Source organism: Rhinoderma darwinii, chromosome 1 (genome assembly GCF_050947455.1).
Source record: "Rhinoderma darwinii isolate aRhiDar2 chromosome 1, aRhiDar2.hap1, whole genome shotgun sequence".
Lineage (NCBI taxonomy): Eukaryota > Metazoa > Chordata > Amphibia > Anura > Rhinodermatidae > Rhinoderma > Rhinoderma darwinii.
In genome coordinates, this window is record NC_134687.1 from 442,957,881 (window position 1) to 442,978,993 (window position 21,113).

Below are 21,113 nucleotides of genomic sequence, written 5' to 3' on the forward strand. Positions count from 1 at the left end.
CTGCCTACTTGCAACGACCCGCCCTAGGCGACGGGGTACAACTGGGCGGCGGTCCCTGCGCTCAGTAAGTGCACGACAAACATACAAACATACAAACATACAAACATACAAAGGAACACAAGCAAGGAAAAGGGGCCGTTGCCCACGGCAACACCGTGAGCAACCAGAGTGGTGAACGAGCCGAGTCAAGCCAGGAGTGTGCGAGGTACAAAACGAAAAGCAGAAGAGTAGTCGGTAAGCCAGGGTCTGTATGGAGCAGGATCAAAAATAGCAGGAGCTGTAGCTGGGCCAGGAAACCACAAGGAAAGAATCACAAGCACCGAGGGACAGGAAGTGCAGGCTTAAATAGACCGAGGGCGGGAGCTAGCTGAGTCTGGCCAGGTTACGATAGGCTCTCCCACTCCTAAGCCTGCCAGCCTGAATGGTGGAAGCAGGAGTCAGTCTCAGGGATGTATTCTCAGGTGCTGACTGATTAGTTCTGGGAGTTAACCCCGAAGCTGTGCCTGGCAGATCCTTTACACCCTATCTCTACATAATGTGATCTGCGCTGTAATGTAGGTAACAGCAGTGGCTTTTTTTTTTTAAAAAACTATCTATTTTCACCAAGTTATGAGCGATTTTAGATTTATGCTTATGACTTTAATGTCCAACTGGGCGCGTTTTTACTTTTGACCAAGTGAGCGTTGTGGAGAGAAGTATATGACGCTGACCAATCAGCGTCATACACTTCTCTCCAATCATGTAATCAGCACATAGTGAGCAACGCAGGATCACTATGTGCGGTCACATACTCTCACATTAACGTTACTGAAGTGTCTTGACAGTGAATAGACATCACCTCCAGTCAGGACGGGATGTCAATTCACACTCCTGACACTTAGGTAAAGTTTGTGTGGGACTTACAGCACAGAGAGATCACGTTGTGCTGTCATTTAAAGCGTGATCTTGCGAGATTACGCTTGGTGCTGTGCGTCACACACAAACGTTACCGAAGTGTCAGGATTGTGAATAGACATCCCGTCCTGGCTGGAAGCGATGTCTATTCACTGCCAATACACTTCAGTAACGTTAATGTGTGAGTATGCGACCGCACATAGTGAACAACTCAGGATCACTATGTGCTGAATAAATGAATGGAGAGAAGTGTATGACGCTGATTGGTCAGCATCATACACTTCCCTCCACAACGCCGACTATGTCAAAAGTAAAAACACGCCTAGTTGGGCATTAAGAAAGTCATTAGCATAAAGCAAAAATCGCTCATGACTTGGTGAAAATAGATCATTTTTCTAAATAAAAAACACTGCTGTTACCTACATTACAGCGCCAAACTCATTATGTAAGAGATAGGGCACTTATAATGTGGTGACAGAGCCTCTTTAACCCCTTCCCGCCCAATCACGTACAGTTACATGATAGAAACTGATGTCTTAATGCATTTCCACGTAACTGTACCTGAAGGAGATGGAGCTAGCTCAGGAGCCGAGCCCGCTCCATCACCCTGAGGTATCAGCCAGGACCGGAGCTAGCATCCGATCCGGCCGATTAAGCCCTCAGATGCTGCGTTCAATAGAGATCGCAGCATGTGAAGAGTTTTTAGCCACCGGCACCACAGCAACGTGATAACTGGGTTGCCGGTGGCTGCAAAGGCGATCGGGGGCCCAATACTTACCTCCCGGTCTGCCAGCAACAGAAGCCTCCTATGCCCTGCTTGGCGGCGGTGCCTAAAAGGCTTCCGGTACCATCGGAAAGATGGCGCCAGCTCAGAAGTCATTATGGAAAAAAAAATAATAAAACCATACATACATATTTGGTATCGCTGCGACCGTAACGACCTGAACTTTAAAATTATTATGTTATTTAGCCTGCACAGGGAACGCCGTAAAATAAAACCCTAAAAAAATACTGCCACAATTGCTGTTTTTTTGGTCATGTTCTTACAAAAATGTAAATAAAAAGTGATCAAAAAGTCGCATGAATCCAAAAATTGTACCTGTAATGGTCTCGCAAAAAACAAGCCCTCTTACAGCTCCATTGACGAAAAAAATGTAAAAAAAAGTTATGGCTCTCACAACATGGCGACAGAAAAAATACATTCTCTTTACAAAAGTAATTTTATTGTGCAAAAAGTTGTAAAACATAAAAAAGTGCTATAAATTAGGTATCACCGGAATCGTACTGACCCGCAGAGTAAAGGTAACGTAGTTTATAACGCATGGTGAACGTGCAGCCCGAGGGGAACATTTCTTCTGTTTCAAGAGGTGAATTATCAAGGCCCTAAAATTAGGGAACCAGGAGGGCCCAAACATATCTGCTGGAAGCGAGGGCGCCATTATTATACCAGGACAACACTTCCCAGCAAAATTCCTCAAACCGCAAAGGTGCGGAGTCTGGACCAAAATGGGGAGAAGGAAGGACATTTATCAGTGCGACACCGGCCTGTGCAGAAAGGATTGTGGCACAGCGTAACACACATCTATGGATTATTTTATTATTATACCACCTGACTATGCCCCTGATGTACTCTGCCCAGCGCACATATGCCCCACATTATAAACGGAAACACCAGTAAGACTCCAAACAAAACGGTTACCAAGCAAAATCCACGGTCCAAAAGCCAAATGGCGCTCCCTCCCTTCTGAGCCCTACAGTGTGCCAAAACAGCTGTTGACTTCCCCATATATGGCATCGCCATACCTGGGAGAACCCTTTTAATAATTTTTGGTGTGTGTCTCCCCAGTGGCACAAGCTGGGCACGACATATTTGCCACTGAATTGGCATATCTAGGGAAAAATTTTAATTTGCACCTTCCGAAGCGCAATCATTTATGGAAAAGACCTCTGGGGTGAAAATGCTCACTACACCCCTTAATAAATGCCTTAAGGGGTACAGTTTCCAAAATGGGGTCACTTGTCAGGGGTTTCTTTTCTTGAGGGGTGTGGTTTCTAAAATGGGGTCACTTCTGGGGGGATCCACTGTTTTGGTCCCACAGGGACTTTGCAAATGCGACGCAGCGCCCAAAAACCAAATGCAGAAAAATCTGTACTCCAAAAGCAAAATGGCGCTCCTTCCCTTCTGAGCCCTATTGTGTGCCCAAACAGCAGTTTATGACCACGTGTGGGGTATTGCCGTACTCGGGAGAAATTGCTTTACAAGTGATGGGGGTTCTTTTTGTCCTTTGTTGAGAAAATGAAAAAATTTTAAGCTAAATCTATGTCTTATTGAAGAAAAAGGATTTTTTTTATTTTCACTGCCCAATTCTAATAAAATCTATGAAACACCTGTGGGGTCAAAATGTTCACTACACCCCTATATGGATTCTTCAAGGGGTGTAGTTTCCTAAATTGAGTCTTTTTTGGCGTATTCACAGTTTTGGTCCCTTAGGGGCTTTGCAAATGTGACAAGGCCTCCGCAAACCATTCCTGCTAAATTTGAGCTCCAAAAGCCAAAATGGCGCTCTTTCCCTTCTAAGCCCTGCTGTGTGTCCAAACAGCCGTTTATGACCACATGTGGGGTATTGTTTTACTCGGGAGAAATTGCTTTACAAATGTTGCAGTGCTTTTTCTCCTTTAGTCCTTGTGGAAATTAGAAAAAATTAGCTAAACTTACATTTTCTTTGAAAGAATGTAGATTTTCATTTTCATGGCCCACTTTCAATAATTTCTGCAAAAAACCTGCGGGGTCAAAAAGCTCACTATACCCCTAGATCATTTCCTCAAGGGGTGTAGTTTCCCAAATGGGGTCACTTTTGGGGGATTTCCACTGTTTTGGTACTGCAAGAGCCCTTCAAACCTGACATGGTGCCCAAAATATTTTCGAATAAAAGGGAGGCCCCAAGATCCTCTAGGTGCTCCTTTGCTTTTGAGGCCGGTGCTTCAGTCCATTAGCGCACTAGGACCACATGTGGAATATTTCTAAAAACGGAAGAATGTGGACAATAAATGTTGAGTTGCATTTCTCTGGTAAAACTTTGTGTTACAAAAAAAAAAAAAAAAAAAAAAAGATTCTAAATGAATATCTGCGACAAAAAAAATATGAAATTTGAAAATGTCACCTCTACATTGCTTTAATTCCTGTGAAACATCTAAAGGGTTAAGAAACTTTCGAAATGCTACTTTGAATACTTTGAGGGGTGGAGTTTTTAAAATGGGGTGACTTATTGGTGGAAACTAATATATAAGGTCCTAAAAGCCGCTTCACAACTGAACTACAAGCTGAAGGGAAGGACCTCCAAGGTTGTATTCTCAGGAATACTGCCTGTGCCATGCACATCACAGGAAAGACGGCGGGAGCTCAGGGAGTTAAATGCATGGCTTAAGTCTTGGTGTAGAGGAGAAGGCTTTGGGTTCCTAGAGCACTGGGCTGACTTTTCATTGGGGTACAAACCGTATTCTGCAGATTTGCACCTAAATGGAAGGGGGTCCGCTGTGCTGGGGGAGAGAATTCTAGCTGGGGTGGCGGAGTGTTTAAACTAGGGCTGAGGAGGGAGGCCAATGTAGAAAATAAAGGGGTAGTTAGGTTAGAGAGGGGTCAGACTATATTGGTGGGGGGGAGAAACAGACGGTGGGGAGAAGACTAGGCAACAAGATAAGGAGATCCTTTCGTTACAAAAACAGCAGTGAAAATAAAAATGTCAAATAATCACATTTCTGATACAGAAAGTGAAACATTTAAAAGGCAAGTTATAGTGTATGTTCACAAATGCCAGAAGTCTAGCAAGCAAAATGGGGGAGCTGGAGGCCTTGATACTGGAAGAAGATATAGATATACCGGTAGTTGGTGTTGCTGAGACATGGCTGGACACTTCACATGATTGGGCTGTAAATCTACAGGGTTTTACACGGTTTCGGAAAGACAGGGCAAATCGGAAAGGTGGTGGTGCATGTCTGTATGTGAGAAGCGATATGAAGGTGAGAGTGAATGAGACATTAGAGGGTGAAGATTTTGAGGAGGTTGAAACCTTGTGGGTGGAATTACAAAGGGAGGTAAACACTGAAAAAAAATACTTTTGGTGTAATCTATAGACCCCCCCAATATAACTGAAGAGATAGGTCAAATATATAAACAGATGGAGCGGGCTGCACAGGCGGGTACGGTTGTGATAATGGGAGATTTTAATTACCGGGATATTAATTGGTGTCATGGTTCGGCTTCATCTGCAAAGGGGAGACATTTCCTCAACCTGTTGCAGGAAAATTTTATGGGCCAGTTTGTGGAAGACCCGACTAGAGGTGAAGCTCTGTTGGTTCTGGTCATTTCTAATAATGCAGATCTTGTTGGGAACGTCAATGTTTATGAAAACCTCGGTAACAGTGATCACAATATAGTTACATTTTACCTATACTGTAAAAAACAAACACAGGCTGGGAGGGCAAAAAAACACTTAATTTTAAGAAGGCCAATTTCCCCAGGATGAGGGCTGCAATTCAGGATATAGACTGGGAAGAACTAATGTTAAATAATGGGACAAATGATAAATGGGAGATTTTCAAATCTACTTTGGGTAATTATAGTGCAAAATTTATTCCTACAGGTAACAAGTATAAACGACTAAAATTAAACCCCACATGGCTTACACCTTCTGTAAAGGGCAATACATGACAAAAAAAGGGCATTTAAAAAATACAAATCTGAGGGTACAGCTGTAGCCTTTGTAAAATATAAAGAGCTTAATAAAATCTGTAAAAAAATAAAATCAGCAAAAATACAAAATGAAAGGCAGGTGGCCAAGGATAGTAAAACAAATCCTAAAAAATCCTTCAAGCATATAAATGCAAAAAAGCCAAGGTCTGAACATGTAAGACCCTTAGATAGTGGTAATGGGGAGTTGGTCACAGGGGATCAAGAGAAGGCAGTTTTACTAAATGGGTTCTTCCGCTCTGTATATACAACAGAAGAAGGAGCAGCTGATGTAGCCACTGCCAGTGCTGTTAATAGATCAGTTGATATACTGAATTGGATGAATGTAGATATGGTGCAAGCTAAATTAAATAAAATAAATGTACACAAGGCCCTGGGACCAGATGGGTTACACCCTAGAGTTCTTAAGGAGCTTAGTTCAGTTATTTCTGTCCCCCTCTTCATAATATTTAGAGAGTCTCTCATGACTGGTATAGTGCCAAGGGACTGGCGCAGGGCAAATGTGGTGCCTATTTTCAAAAAGGGCTCTAGGTCTTCGCTGGGTAATTATAGACCAGTAAGCTTAACATCAATTGTGGGGAAAATGTTTGAGGGGCTATATACAGAATTATGTGACAATAAATAGTATTATAAGTGACAGCCAGCACGGTTTTACAAAGGACAGAAGCTGTCAAACCAACCTGATTTGTTTTTATGAAGAGGTAAGCAGAAGCCTAGACAGAGGGGCCGCTGTGGATATAGTGTTTTTGGACTTTGCAAAGGCATTGGACACTGTCCCCCATAGACGTCTAATGGGTAAATTAAGGACTATAGGTTTAGAAAGTATAGTTTGTAATTGGATTGAGAATTGGCTCAAGGACCGTATCCAGAGAGTTGTGGTCAATGATTCCTACTCTGAATGGTCCCCAGTTATAAGTGGTGTACCCCAGGGTTCAGTGCTGGGACCACTATTATTCAACTTATTTATTAATGATATAGAGGATGGGATTAATAGCACTATTTCTATTTTTGCAGATGACACCAAGCTATGCAATATAGTTCAGACTATGGAAGATGTTTGTGAATTGCAGGCAGATTTAAACAAACTAAGTGTTTGGGCGTCCACTTGGCAAATGAAGTTTAATGTAGATAAATGTAAAGTTATGCACCTGGGTACGAACAACCTGCATGCATCATATGTCCTAGGGGGAGCTACACTGGGGGAGTCACTTGTTGAGAAGGATCTGGGTGTACTTGTAAATCATAAACTAAATAACAGCATGAAGTCAATCAGCTGCTTCAAAGGCCAGCAAAATATTGTAGTGTATCAAAAGAGGCATGGACTCGCGGGACAGGGATGTAATATTACCACTTTACAAAGCATTAGTGAGGCCTCATCTAGAATATGCAGTCCAGTTCTGGGCTCCAGTTCATAGAAAGGATGCCCTGGAGTTGGAAAAAATACAAAGAAGAGCAACGAAGCTAATAAGGGGCATGGAGAATCTAAGTTATGAGGAAAGATTAAAAGAACTAAACCTATTTAGCCTTGAGAAAAGACGACTAAGGGGGGACATGATTAACTTATATAAATATATGAATGGCACATACAAAAAATATGGTGAAATCCTGTTCCATGTAAAAAACAAGGGGGCACTCCCTCCGTCTGGAAAAAGAAAGGTTCAACCTGCAGAGGCGACAAGCCTTCTTTACTGTGAGAACGGTGAATTTATGGAATAGCCTACCACAGGAGCTGGTCACAACAGGGACAGTAGATGGCTTTAAAAAAGGCTTAGATAATTTCCTAGAACAAAAAAATATTAGCTCCTATGTGTAGACATTTTTTACTTCCCCTTTCCCATCCCTTGGTTGAACTTGATGGCATGTGTCTTTTTTCGACCGTACAAACTATGTAACTATGTAACTGGCCCCTGTAAAAATGGCCTTTTGAAATTTTCTTGAAAATGTGAGAAATTGCTGCTAAAGTCCTAAGCCTTGTAACATCCCAGAAAAATAAAAAGGATGTTCAAAAAACGATGCCAATCTAAAGTAGACCTATGGGGATGTTAATTTGCAACAATTTTGTGTGGTATTACGGTCTTATTAAGCAGATAATTTAAATTTAGAAAAATGCTAATTTTTGCAATTTAATCACAAAATGTTGGTGTTTTTCACTAATATTGAATTTATCTATCAAATTTTTCCACTATCATAAAGTACAATAAGTCACAAGAAAATCTCAGAATCGCTTTGATAGGTAAAAGCATTCCCAAGGTATTACCACATAAAGTGACATGTCAGATTTGAAAAAAATGGGTCTGGTCCTGAAGGCCAAAATGAGCTTGGTCCTCAAGGGGTTAATGAACTGTAATGAATACCATTCAGATTCATTACAAATATCTATAGTACTGTGCAAAAGCTTTAGGCAGTTGTGGAAAAATGCTGCAAAGTAAGGCTATGTTCACACAGAGTTTTTTTGCAGGCTGAATTTCTGCCTTAAAATTCCGTTTGGAAGTTTGAGGCAGATTTTCCTCTCCCTGCACACCGATTTTCGCCCGCAGCCATTGAGCGCCGCAGGCATAAAACCCCGCGACATACGCTTTCTCTGCCTCCCATTAAAGTCAATGGGAGGTCAGAGGAGTAAATGCCCGAAGATAGGGCATGTCGGTTCTTTCTCCCGCGAGGCGGTTTTACCGCTCGCGGGAGAAAACCGCCCTCGCCTCACATTGAAATCAACGGGAGGCATTTCCGGGCCGTTTTTGACGAGTTTTGCGGTGCGGTTTCTGCGTAAAAAAAACTCTGTGTTAACATAGCCTAAGAATGCTTTAAAAAATGGAAGCGTTAATATTTTTTTTTTTATCAATTAACAAAACGCAAGAGAAATCAAAATCTAAATTTGGTGTGACCACCCTTTGCCTTCAAAACAGAATCAATTGTTCTAGGTACACTTGCACAAAGTCATGGATTTTGTAGGATTATAGTCAGGCGTATGAATAACCAATTATACCAAACAGGTGATAATGATCATAATTTTCATATGTAGGTTGAAATGGAGTCATTAACTGTAAAAGAAAAAACTGTAGGAGGCTTAAATGTGGGTGAGGAACAGCAGAACTCTACTACAAAAGTGAGGTTGTGGAGTACCGTTTCATGTCATAGGTCCACCATGGCAAGGTCTCTCCCATGCAAAAATTTCAAAGCAGACTGGGGTTTCAAGATGTACTGTTCAAGATCTTTTGAAGAAGCACAAAGAAACAAGCAACGTTGAAGACCAAAGACGCAGTGGTCGACCAAGGAAATTTAGTGCAGCAGATCAAAGACACATCATGCTTACTTCCCTTCGAAATCGGAAGATATCCTGCAGTGCCATCAGCTCAGAACTGGTAGAAACCAGTGGGACCCAGATACAATCATCTACTGTTCAGAGTAGTCTGGCGAGAAGTGGTCTTCATGGAAGAATTGCGTCCAAGAAGCCATACCTTTGACGTGGAAATAAAGGCAAATGACTCCACTATGCACGAAAACATAGAAACTGGGGTGCAGAAAAATGGCTGCAGGTGCTCTGCACTGATGAGTCAAAATGTGAAATATTTGGCTGTAACAGAAAGCAGTTTGTTGGCCAAAGGGCTAAAGAGCGGTACAATAATGAGCATCCGCAGGTAAAAGTGAATGATGGTGGAGGTTCCCTGCAAGTTTGGGGCGGCACTTCAGCAAATGGAGTTCGGGATGTGGTCAGGATTAATGGTGACCTCAATGCTGAGAAATACAGGCAGAGACTTATCCATCATGCAATACCATCAGGGAGGCATCTTATTGGCTCCAAATTTGTTCTGCAGCAGGACAATGACCCCAAACATACAGCCAATGTCATCAAGAACTATCTTCAGCGCAAAGAACAAGGAGCCCTGGAAGTGATATGGCCCCTACAGAGCCCTGATATCATCAGGGTCTGTCTGGGATTACATGGAGATAGAAAGATTTGAGGAAGCCTACATCCACAGAAGCTCTCCAAGATGTTTAGAACAACCTCTCTGCCAAGTTTTTTTTTTAAATAAAACTGTGTACAAGTGTATCTAGAAGAATTAATGTTGTTTTGAAGACAAAGGGTGGTCACACCAAATATGGATTTGATTTAATTTCTCTTCTGTTCATTCACTTTTGTTTTTTTTAGCAATTAAAATGAAATTACCACTTTTTTTTTTTTAAATGCATTCTTACTTTGCAGCATCCTTTCCACAACTGCCTAAAACTTTTGCACAGTACTGTATGTCTATTTTATTTTTCCCCACAAGCTGCCAGTTTAATTTAATTAATCCATTCGTGCTCAAACGGACAAAAATCATACAAAATAAATAAATAAATATTCAAAGAAGCTGAATCTAACCTGGCAAAAGTGACCTGATCAACTAACACTGGAAGACAGACATGGTAGTACTAGACGATCTAAACAATTATGTAAGTCACATAGAACAAACTCTGTAGCTACAAAAAAAAATACTAAAGTAGCTAAGAGCAGCATTTAGCTTAGGAGAGTAGAAATATTCTACTATTAGCACATCAATCCCAAAATAAAAATTAGTTGTCTGAATATTTTATGCAGTTGTAAACATATTTGGCGATATTAGGGCATAATGGGCATAGTACCAGGACCCAGTTTCTCCAGAAAAGGATGCATTTTGTCACCAGGAACTGGACACCAACTCAATACCAAGGGTAATCCACTATTCCACTGGGGTAGAAGAAATATCAGGCTTAGTTTTCAATTCAGTTCCGACACATTTAGTGAAAAATTAACTGCTTTAGAAATCAGAATAATATATACTCACCTATGGTACATCGCATTAGTCGACTCATACGTGGGATTGATCGGGTCCTCGTAGCCCACTTCTGCAGCACGACTCCTCTCTTGCTGCATGTAAGCCCCTCTTACAAGTTTAGCACCAAAATGCCAGCCCTCTCGTCTGGACAGCTCTACATCCGCAGTTACATTGTCATAAGCTTCCTGTAAAAGAGGAAAAAAACACTTATAGCTATCCCTACCGGTCAACAGAAGATTTTTTTTTAATGTGAATTTGACCGGTAAAAAAAAAAAAAGATATAATACAAATAAGTCTACTACTAGGTTTATTCTGAATGGTCCATACAATTGTACTTTAACAAAAGAAAAACCTGCTACAATGGTTAAGATGGAAGTAATTTTTTCCATGTCCAAAACGTGTCACTCAGGCAGTGAGAAAATAAACTGTCACCTATTTCACTTGATATTACAGTGGCAGGTTTATAAAAACACATCTAGCACTACACCATTCTGTTATTGCGGATATTACTTTGGATCACTCAGTATCTCTGGTATGAGGGAATAAAAAAAAAATAAATAGAATTAGGTTGTTCTTACAGAGATGATCAATTCTTCCATGGCTCGCTTCATTTATTAGATATTGCAGCCAGACCTCTCAGGGTCTGTGCTGCAGGCTGTGTGATAGCCGTGGTGTCTCTACGGCTCTAGTATTTAGAATGGGGGACTTAAGAGCGGGCTGAAATAGCTAATAAAGAAGGCAAAATCCAGTGAATGAATAAATTGAAGAATCGATCTGTTAATAATGCCTAATTGAACTTTTCTCTACAAAACGGGAGGCAGACTTAATTTGTTAGTAATATACAGTAAGGATATACTTGTATAGAGCGTAATATACGTTCCAGGAAAACCTTACTGTGGTACAGAGCAGTAATAGTCATTGATATGCATCCTCGCACCTTTAAGTAGCACTGGTATGTGTTGAAGATAATGGGATTGTCCTTATTAAATTTACGTTGCATTTCCAATGTCAGGCGGCTGATTGCGGGTTGGAAATAGGTCTGCTCTGCATCGACCATCAGTCGAACGCCTGTTTCTAAGGCTTTCTAAAGTGGAAAAAAAAATTGCAATGTTTAGTGAAGGAAAACTTATGACAAACAATAGGAAAAGACCCACTGCGATAAAAGTTTGCAAAACAAATATAGCATCGTATTAAATAATATCCCTAATCTCGGATCTCCATCACAAATCTTCTACAGTGGAATTATTTCATTATTTTTTTTTTAATTAACCGATTAACCTAAATAGAGTCAGTTGCCAATACAGTCCTGTTAAAAAAAGAGATCTGAACCGGGGGCCTGTTGATGAAAGCCCATGGACACGTGTAAGCAATGCAGTCACAAATACCATAGTGATGTTGCTTCTCTCAATCACGTGATTTTAGTAACGAATACAGGGCTAGAGCCATTGAGTGTGATGTGGGCAGTTGACAGACAGACATGGTGCTGCATCATTTACACGTGCAGAATATTTAATAGAAGAACGTTGAAGTATTGAGGTTAAACAAAAAAAACAGTCCAGGTAATGCTCTTGATTCTAAACACGAAGCATAGAAAACCAATCTAATAAAAAATTATTGCTTAAGAACACACACACACACATATATTATATATATATATATATATATATATATATATATATATGTTAGATCTAACCTGGATATCTAACATTGTACTGTACTTTGGTGTACATTTTTGATGCGCATGCTCGACCAGCGCTACATTCATTACTATGGAGCTGCCAGAAGTCCCCTAGAAATGAATAGAGCGCTGGTCGAGCATGCGCTCTAATGCTCCATTCCCATGAAGCACTTCGGGGGACGCTCAGTCCCCTGCTCACCTCATCGCTGAGGTCCCAGTGGTCAGAATACCAGCGATCACACATGTATAGGGAATACATGCGTTTTGTGGGAAAAACACTAACATTTTTACTAGCAATAAAGATATAGCAGAGCTGTTATTTAGCAACATCTTTTGTGAAACAACATGTTCTCTGTGGGTTTTCCATAGGACTGCACAAAACCTACTACATTATATTAGTTATTATAATGCACAAACAAAGCTGCCCCAAATGGTTAAACCACAAACATCTGCCCCACAATGCCCACAGGATGCGGTTAATGCAACCAAACATTTACAATAAGAAGCGGCACAGCCCTATGGTCAATCTCCATCACCAAACTTCTCCAATGCTAGCTCGATCGTATTGTAGGCAAGGACTAAGGTCCCATTTTATGCAGCAATTATGCCGTAATTAGACAATTAATCTCTTTATTCTTTGTGAAGGACAAAATATAAAAGTACATACACTTAATCAGTCCATGTTTTAGACGCTATAAACGACTCTAAATCTGCTGATAACTTATGGCACTGACAAGTAGCTGATATTGTTTTTCATAAAACTTCAAAAGAATGTGTTTGTTTGCATTTCATTATGAAAGATTACATTCCAGCATCAATGCATTTATTTAAATTACAGCTTATTAAAGGATTTCAAAGACTTCCTGGTAGAGCTGACATTTCTAAGGGCTGTTTCTACCCTTTTAGATGTGTAAAATATAGTGGCATTGATTTACTGCACCATCTGAGCCACGTTTACAGCTCTTCTTGGCAAGACTGGATCTAAATATTAATGAGCCTATGAGAGTCATTCTGTGCCAGCTCTTGACCAGCAAGGTGGCTTTAGATGTCAGGGTTTACAACTGTATAAAAGTGTATCTTAATATAGTAAACTTTTACATAAATTGAATGCAGCTAAATACATGCATTTCTACGTATTATAATCACTTTGTGAACTTTTAATTAATTAAACATGGTAAAAATGTGTTATAGTTGGACTATAAATTATACACATGGCCTTTAGGACTCTTATCTTAAATGAGGAAAGTGTCTAAATACATAATTGAAGATTAATCATGTAGTAATAACAATTACATTGCTTACGGTTCATAACTTCTACTTGCAATAACATGCCTTACCACAAGGTTCGCTGTTTAAGGGAAACTAGAAGTTCATTCTGAGCCAAGTAACTATTCACATACATTGAAGCAGTGACACCTAGTGGTAGAAGTATGTGCTACAGTAATTTACATGTTAAAGGGGACAGTCGTTTCAACTAATGCTGGAAATATTAGACATGGCAAAATTTGTGATCGCTGAGAGGTCTGAGTTTTAAGAACAAAGGGGTGATGGTAACGTGCACCTTCACGGTCCATTATTTCTCTTCAGAAAGCTGAGAAAAGCCGAAAGAGACAGGGCTCAGCAGAGTGCCGCAGATGAAGCTTTGAAACGATCAATACACTGATCACATGGCTCTAGGATATGTCAGAAATCAGTTGAAATGACAGTGAACCTTTAGGCCTCATTTAGATGGGACGTATATGCTGCGGAATGGATGTCCAGAATTTTCATAAGGAAATTCTGCAATATAAATGGACATGCTGCAGATTAAGAATTCGCAAGCGCAGGTCAATTTTCGCACGTATTTTGTGTTTTTTTTTCCCTCAGCATGTGGATGAGATATGTCAAATCTCATCCACTTTGCCGCTACTGTAATATGTTGCACAATTGCCACAGGGAGATCCTGGAAGGCAATTCTGCAGGATTTCTATCCCTAACGGAACAAATCTTCTTCATTTATGGTTAATATCACCATTTGCTGCTGCGAAACACAAATATGCTATTGTTTCTGTGAAAAAAATGGAAACCTTACGGAATAGAAACAAACGGAAACCAACTGCATCGGAAGATTTACCATTGAAATCAATTGTAATGCAAACGTAAGCAATGGTTTCCATTTGGCTTTCCGTTAATCGGTTCCTCTGACGGAAAGGTCGAAAGGGAACCCATGAATGGAAGCCCGACGTGGATGTGAACATGCCCTTAGTTCACACCTGCGTCTGTGTGTTCGGTTGTTCTGCTCCGTCAGAGGAGCAGAACAAGGGAATAACTTAAGCAACGGTACCGTTGCACGGCTGACACTGCCTGCAGTCGATGGAACCCATTGACTTTAATAAGATCTGTCGGTGTGTCCGTGTTTTTACCAGAGACAATAGCGCAACATGCTGCGTTATAGTTTCCGGTAAACTTGGCCGGATCTGCGACGGAGGTCCCTAACTGAGCCTACAACGCATATGTAAACGAGGCCTTAAAGGGTAACTAAACATTTGACACAGTGACATGTCAGAAGCTTTGAGTAGTGGGGATGCAAGCACGGAGACCCCCACCAAATCGCTAAAATGAAGCGGCGGAAGTGCTCGTGTGAGCGCTCAGCCGCTTAGTATCTGTTCGGCTTTTTCCGGAAAGCCGATGTATCGGAGTACGGGTTCATAGACATTCTATTGAGCCTGTACTCGGATACATTGATATCCAGAAAATGGCGAACAGAAACGAAGCGGCTGAGCGCTCACACCACACGAGCTCTTCTGCCGCTTCATTTTAGCGATTGGTGGGGATCTCAGTGCTCAGACCCCCACCAATCAAAACTTCTGACATGTCAGAAGTTTGTCAAACATTTAGTTACCCTTTAATGTGTGAAATACCCCATGCATTGATCCCATGAGATTTGTCATCCATTCTAATGTGCTGACCGTTATTCTTGATGGAAAGATCATGTACATGTTTGTTTTTTTATCAGGGCTGCCCACACTTCTAAGGTGGTGACTGCTTATATGCGAAACAAAATACAGTATCTTTCGTGGATTCGCATTAGGCTTAAAACAATTTCTCTTTCAGTGGTCATATTACTACCACTTACTATTTCTTTTTTTTTCCTCATTGGCAACGAAGTACAGTGAAAAATCCATGCATCTCGTCTTTACTGGCACAACTGGCCCGGTCTAAAAGTGAAGACACCTGCTATTAACTAAAACCACATGGACCAATACATTTCTGTTGGGACTAATGCAACATATTTGGCTACATACATCGATACCTGGTGTACCAAACCACACAGTGAAATACAAGTACTGCTCATCTGTCTAGAGTCTTAATATTGGCAGATCGAAGTTCATCACATTGCAATACCCTTCATTGATTTTTCTTCTTGTAGGGCTTAGTGGAGTATTTTGTACCTACCTACAGTGAAGGATTGGTCATAGAAAAGCCTTTTTCATCTTCTTCATTTAATAAAGGAGAACAGAGGGTACATAGCTTGCTGCAGTCGTGCCAAGTATTAATAGTATTAAAAATGCGACTAAATGAGTGGACCACAACACAGCCCCATTTTCAGCAGCCATTAACCACAAACTATCCTAGCGCAGTAGAAACCGGTTATTTTGTTGAATAAAGCAATTAAATTATAGTCCTTTGTATTGCATGACTTTGCATTCTTAAAGGGTTGTTCCCATCTAAGACATTCATCACATATCCACACGATATACCATAAATGTCTGAAAGGGGCATTTCCCAGCTTTGGAACTCGCACATATCTCCCGAACGGGGTCACACAATCCCCTTTCTGCCCGGCAGGACGGCCGCTGCATCAAGGCGGAGTATCGATGAGAGGAGGCCGTGCACTCCCCATTGGATACTATGGGCGTTATGAAAAACAGCCGAGCAAGCGAGCAGTGGTTAAAAAACCTTAGGCAAAACTACAGTCGATTTTTGTATTGCTAAATCAAGGCTATTCCATGTGTCAGATTGCCAAGTAAGAAGATTCCATTCAAAGTAGTCCACTAGAATTTGGATAAAAGGGGGTAACCGGAATCTAACCAGGATAAAAAAAAAAAAAAAAAGAAGCACCACTGCACAAGAGGATAGGTATCCGACCCGGCAGACATACACAGGTTGTACACTGTACATGGTTTTGCTGTGGATTTTTCCTGGAGGACTTTGCACTGAAATTCTGCAGTGAACTACAGTGGAATGCAAGTTATTGTTTAATCAATATACTATTCACATGTTATGGAAAAATCTGTGAAGATTTTACAGGATATTGGGGATTTTTAAATCCAAGCATGCCCTATTCTGCTTCCAAAACATGGCAGATCTCACACATGGCATCATAAGGCCTACAAAGGGTGACAATCCACAGTCAAAACTCAACAGGATGTTCTTATGGACTTTATTGCAGATTGTGAGAAGGAGGAAGGAAATTACTCATCTCTTTGGACACATTTAGAATTCAATATTGCTCAGATTATTTAATTGCAATACTAGATCAGGTACCCCTAAAACAAACGGATATGTAAAATATTACATCATGCTCGGACAATTCATTCAGCAGTGCTTGTGAATGACATGCATACTGTATTTTCCCAGATTACAAATACCATATACATCGACTTTTGTGCTCTATCACATGGTTAAAAAAGGATTCACCAGCTTTAAAAGGGAATCACTATATTTCAGTTTCCTAATAGAAACCAGATAGTAAAAAGATTTCTTTTCTGATCCGTTTTTATTTTTTGACTGTAGATCTTTTTAATTCTATTTTCTGTACATCATTATGGAGTGGCCATCTTGCCTGAGCTGCTGTTAACAGCATTTAGAGATAAGATTTACAGCAGCTACACGGACAAATCGGAACCTGTGAACAGGAACCATTGTCTTCTATGGGAGAGTTTTCTAGGCATGCTCGGTGACCTCTGCCACAAGGAATGAGAGGGGAGCGGTGTCCATCACTTATCAATGGTGGATCCTGTGTTATCTATATAGAGGTGTTACATTTCATTGTAACCCTGCCTGCGATGATAAGAGGACTGCTGAGAAGTGATCTCTACAGAACAGGAAGTGTCAGTCTATTGTGAGGCTCGGTGGCCAGAGTGAAAACTGCAAGATGTCAGGATTATTATTATTATTATTATTATTATTTTTATTAACATAATGACAAACATATTTAAGAATTTGTGATTTCTTTTTAACTATCTAACATAACAAACTTGATTTAAACAATAGGTTATAAGCAGATGATACATTTCCTTTAAAATGCATATCCAGAAAGTCTACCTATACTTATACAGGTCAGGGTTCTAACACATGCTCAGATTCCGCTCACCTAAAATACCTCAATAATACAAAGCGATTCCCCAGACTTCATTAGTGTAGTACCAAGGCATTTCCAAGTCCTCAGAATAGAGACCTGTTTCTTGCGTCATTTTATTCTTCCACACTGTTTTAATCATTGCCATTTCCCTCTTTTGTGATGTGTTATAAATTTTAACCTGACAACTACTGAGAGAAATATACAGCGTGTCAAGCAAACGGAATAAAAATACATTCCTGACCTTTGCTAGAACATCCATTCTCTGTAACATTCTCTTCATCTGCAGGTCCTCTTCTTCTGTGAACCTGAACAAAAGGGGCTCTACCTGACCGCTCTGAGGAGAAGGAGAAAAAAAAAAAAAGGTCTCATTACAAGTTAAACGTAAAACCTAAAAATACGGACACTGGTCATTTACAACGCTGATCATTCTTTTTACTTTAAACTAACATATTATTGTATTCTCTACAGAGCCCTGTAAACATAAATATGTCATTGTGGAAATGGTTTGTCAGTTCAATTTATTTAGCCGCTGTAAATGTATTCAGGTGTGAATAAAAATCTGCCTAATTTATGCAAATCCATCCCTAAGGACCTGCTACAAATCAACACAAAAATGAGTTTATTCTCCCTTACAACTTGGCCTTTATTGCATATAAAGAAAAAGTACAGACAAATACCTTTATTTATAGTTCATTGCTTGTTGATCGGGGAAAAAGCAGCTCGGCAAAAATTACAATTTTTTTCCAGAAATGCAATAAGCAACATTTTTTCAGAATAAAAAGTACAAGGCACACATTAAAATAGAAAATTAACATGTTATCAATTTATACTTCTATTACCAGAAAACTAATAGAAGTGTGCTATTAAATGCTACAGACATGTTATAAAAAAAGAAGAGGAAATCCTGCTCTGGAGGGAACAGATTCAAAATCACCCGGCTCTGACAGATGTAAAACCCATAAAATAATCCTGATGTCAGGTCAACTGCACTATTCATGATCGAATCAGCGTCATCATCAAGGTCCAGATATCATGACGATAAATTACAAGCGTGAGGGTAACAGGCGAAGAACAAACGCTCTTTTGCCTTCAAGCAGGCTGCTCTGAGGAAAAATTCGTAGGTCTGTAAAGGGCCAGATGGTGGCACAGTTTCATTACATATTGCAGAACGGCGCAGTAAACTTGTTCACTTCTTTAGCATGCTGATAATAAGCCAAAGCCTAGAATTTCACACATTGTGCAGGTGGCAAATCCTGTAGGATTTTCCCCCCTCATATCATGCTCTAATACATTTTGTTAGAAATATGCCCAAAAAAAGGATCGAAGCTCTGAAGCTGCAGAACAAAACATAAGACAGGCTGGCGTGGTAGAGAATAGCCGTGTCTACACGGCGGCGAGCTCCAGTAATCGAGCAGAGGAATTTATAATGAAGGTACCCCAAATCCAAGACAGTATACAGGATGAAATAGTCTTCTGGCTTCACATAGGGAAGTGAGCTGCACTGTATAGAAAGAGTTAACACCGACATATGCGGATTATGCGTGTGGACAACGGTCCACATTAACTGTATTCAGCATTACATTTCTCACACCACAGCTGTAGGATATAACACAAAACTTCCCACCCACAGTTTCCTATTATCTGTATTCACTACGGTTGCAGAAGAAACAGCAGGAAGGGACGGGGTGACACTTGTTAATCTTTCCATCATACTTGTTCTTTATTATGTCGGTCAATAGGAAATGGAAAATAAATGGAGCTGTCACAGTAAATCAATGATGACATGCACAACTTCAGGGCTGTTGTAATACATTACACGTAAGGAATATATTCAACAGGGAGGCATCGACCCACGTTTTTTTTAATGCCAAAGGCCTCATGCAAGCGACCGTATATTTTAGTTACGGACTCATTCATTTCTATGGCCGACGGAAAAGTTTTATTGTGCAATAGTAAAACCTATAAAAAAAAAACTGCATAAATTTGGTATTTCCAGAATTGTACTGACCCACAGAACAAAGTAAATTAAAAAACAAAACGTGGAATAGACGTTTTTACCTCAGTCCCCCTCCTAAACAGTTTTTTATTACATGTACCCCGAAATGGTGCCATTAAAGAAATACAACTCGTCCCACAAAAAAGGACTCCAACATTGAGCTCCCAGAATTCCGCCACGGGAGTTCGTGGGAAAATATTGTTTGGGATTTGGTGCACCCACTGCTGGACCAGGGTTACCACCTCAATGGCTATCCCGATGTGCAAGACAGACAGGAACATTAGTTCAGTTTTAAGAGGTGGTTATAAAAGGCCTCAAATTTGCCCTATAACGTAGTCATCTCCATGGAATGCGAGGGCGCCCATATTGTCCTAGGGCAACACTTTCCCAGCGAAGTTCCTTAAACTGGAAAAAACAGGCAGGACCCCAAAAAAGTACAGAGTACGTTCCAAAAAGAGAAATAACAATAGAAACCATTTATCAGTACGTTGCCCGTCCTGAAAAACTTGACCTGTGTATAAAGGATTGCTTCACAGCATACCACACAGCCAAGGATTATTCATTTTATTATTTACTTATCCTATTATGCCCAGATGGACCCTGCACAGCTTACATATGGGCCCACATTATAAAATTGGAAAACCAGCAAAACCCCAAACAAAAACTACTACTTCCTATTATACCCCTAAATAATTATCCTAAAGGGTTGTAGTTTTCAAAATTGAGTCACTTCTCTGGGGTTTCCACTGTACTGGTACCTCAGGGGCTCTGCAAAAGTGGCATAGTGCCCGAAAACCAATCCAGCAAAATCCATGCTCCAAATGATGCTTCTTCCCCTCTAAACTGTCATGTGCCCAAACTGCAGTAAATACACACACACACACACACACACACACACACACACACACACACACACACACACACACACACACACACACACACACACACACACACACACACACACACACACACACACACACACACGGTCACTTAGAAATTTCCTTAATTTTGAAAGAAAAGCAGTTTTTTTTCAATAAAGAGAACATTAAATTAATCAGAAATACACTCGACACATTGTTAATGTGCTAAATGACTATTCTAGCTGCAAACGTCTGGTTTTTAATGCAATATCTACATAGGTGTATAGAGGCCCATTTCCAGCAACCATCACTCCAGTGTTCTAATGGTACATTGTGTTTGCTAACTGTGTTAGAAGGCTAATGGATGATTAGAAAACACTTGAAAACCCTTGTGCAATAATGTTAGCACCGCTGTAAACAGTTTTGCTGTTTAGAGGAGCTATAAAACGGACCTTCCTTTGAGCTAGTTGAGAATCTGGAGCATTACATTTGTGGGTTCAATTAAACTCTCAAAATGGCAAGAAAGAGAGCTTTCATGTGAAACTCGACAGTCTATTCTTGTTCTTAGAAATTAAGGCTATTCCATGCGAGAAATTGCCAAGAAACTGAAGATTTCCTACAACGGTGTGTACTACTCCCTTCAGAGGACAGCACAAACAGGCTCTAACCAGAGTAGAAAGAGAAGTGGGAGGCCCCGCTGCACAACTGAGCAACAAGACAAGTACATTAGAGTCTCTAGTTTGAGAAAGACGCCTCACAGGTCCTCAACTGGCAGCTTCATTAAATAGTACTCGCAAAACG

The 21,113-nt window shown here is 40.4% G+C and overlaps 1 protein-coding gene across 1 annotated transcript in view; it reads right to left on the reverse strand.

Annotated features, from left to right (window-relative positions):
* The window catches only part of PRODH (proline dehydrogenase 1), a 134,827-nt gene that overhangs the window by 23,798 nt on the left and 89,916 nt on the right, over positions 1-21,113 (reverse strand). Inside the window, exons 9-11 of the mRNA XM_075831055.1 lie at positions 17,698-17,790; positions 11,372-11,518; positions 10,444-10,619 (exon numbers count right to left, since the gene is read on the reverse strand). Of these exons, the coding sequence (XP_075687170.1) occupies positions 10,444-10,619; positions 11,372-11,518; positions 17,698-17,790 (416 nt within the window). The remainder of the gene's footprint in view (positions 1-10,443; positions 10,620-11,371; positions 11,519-17,697; positions 17,791-21,113) is intronic.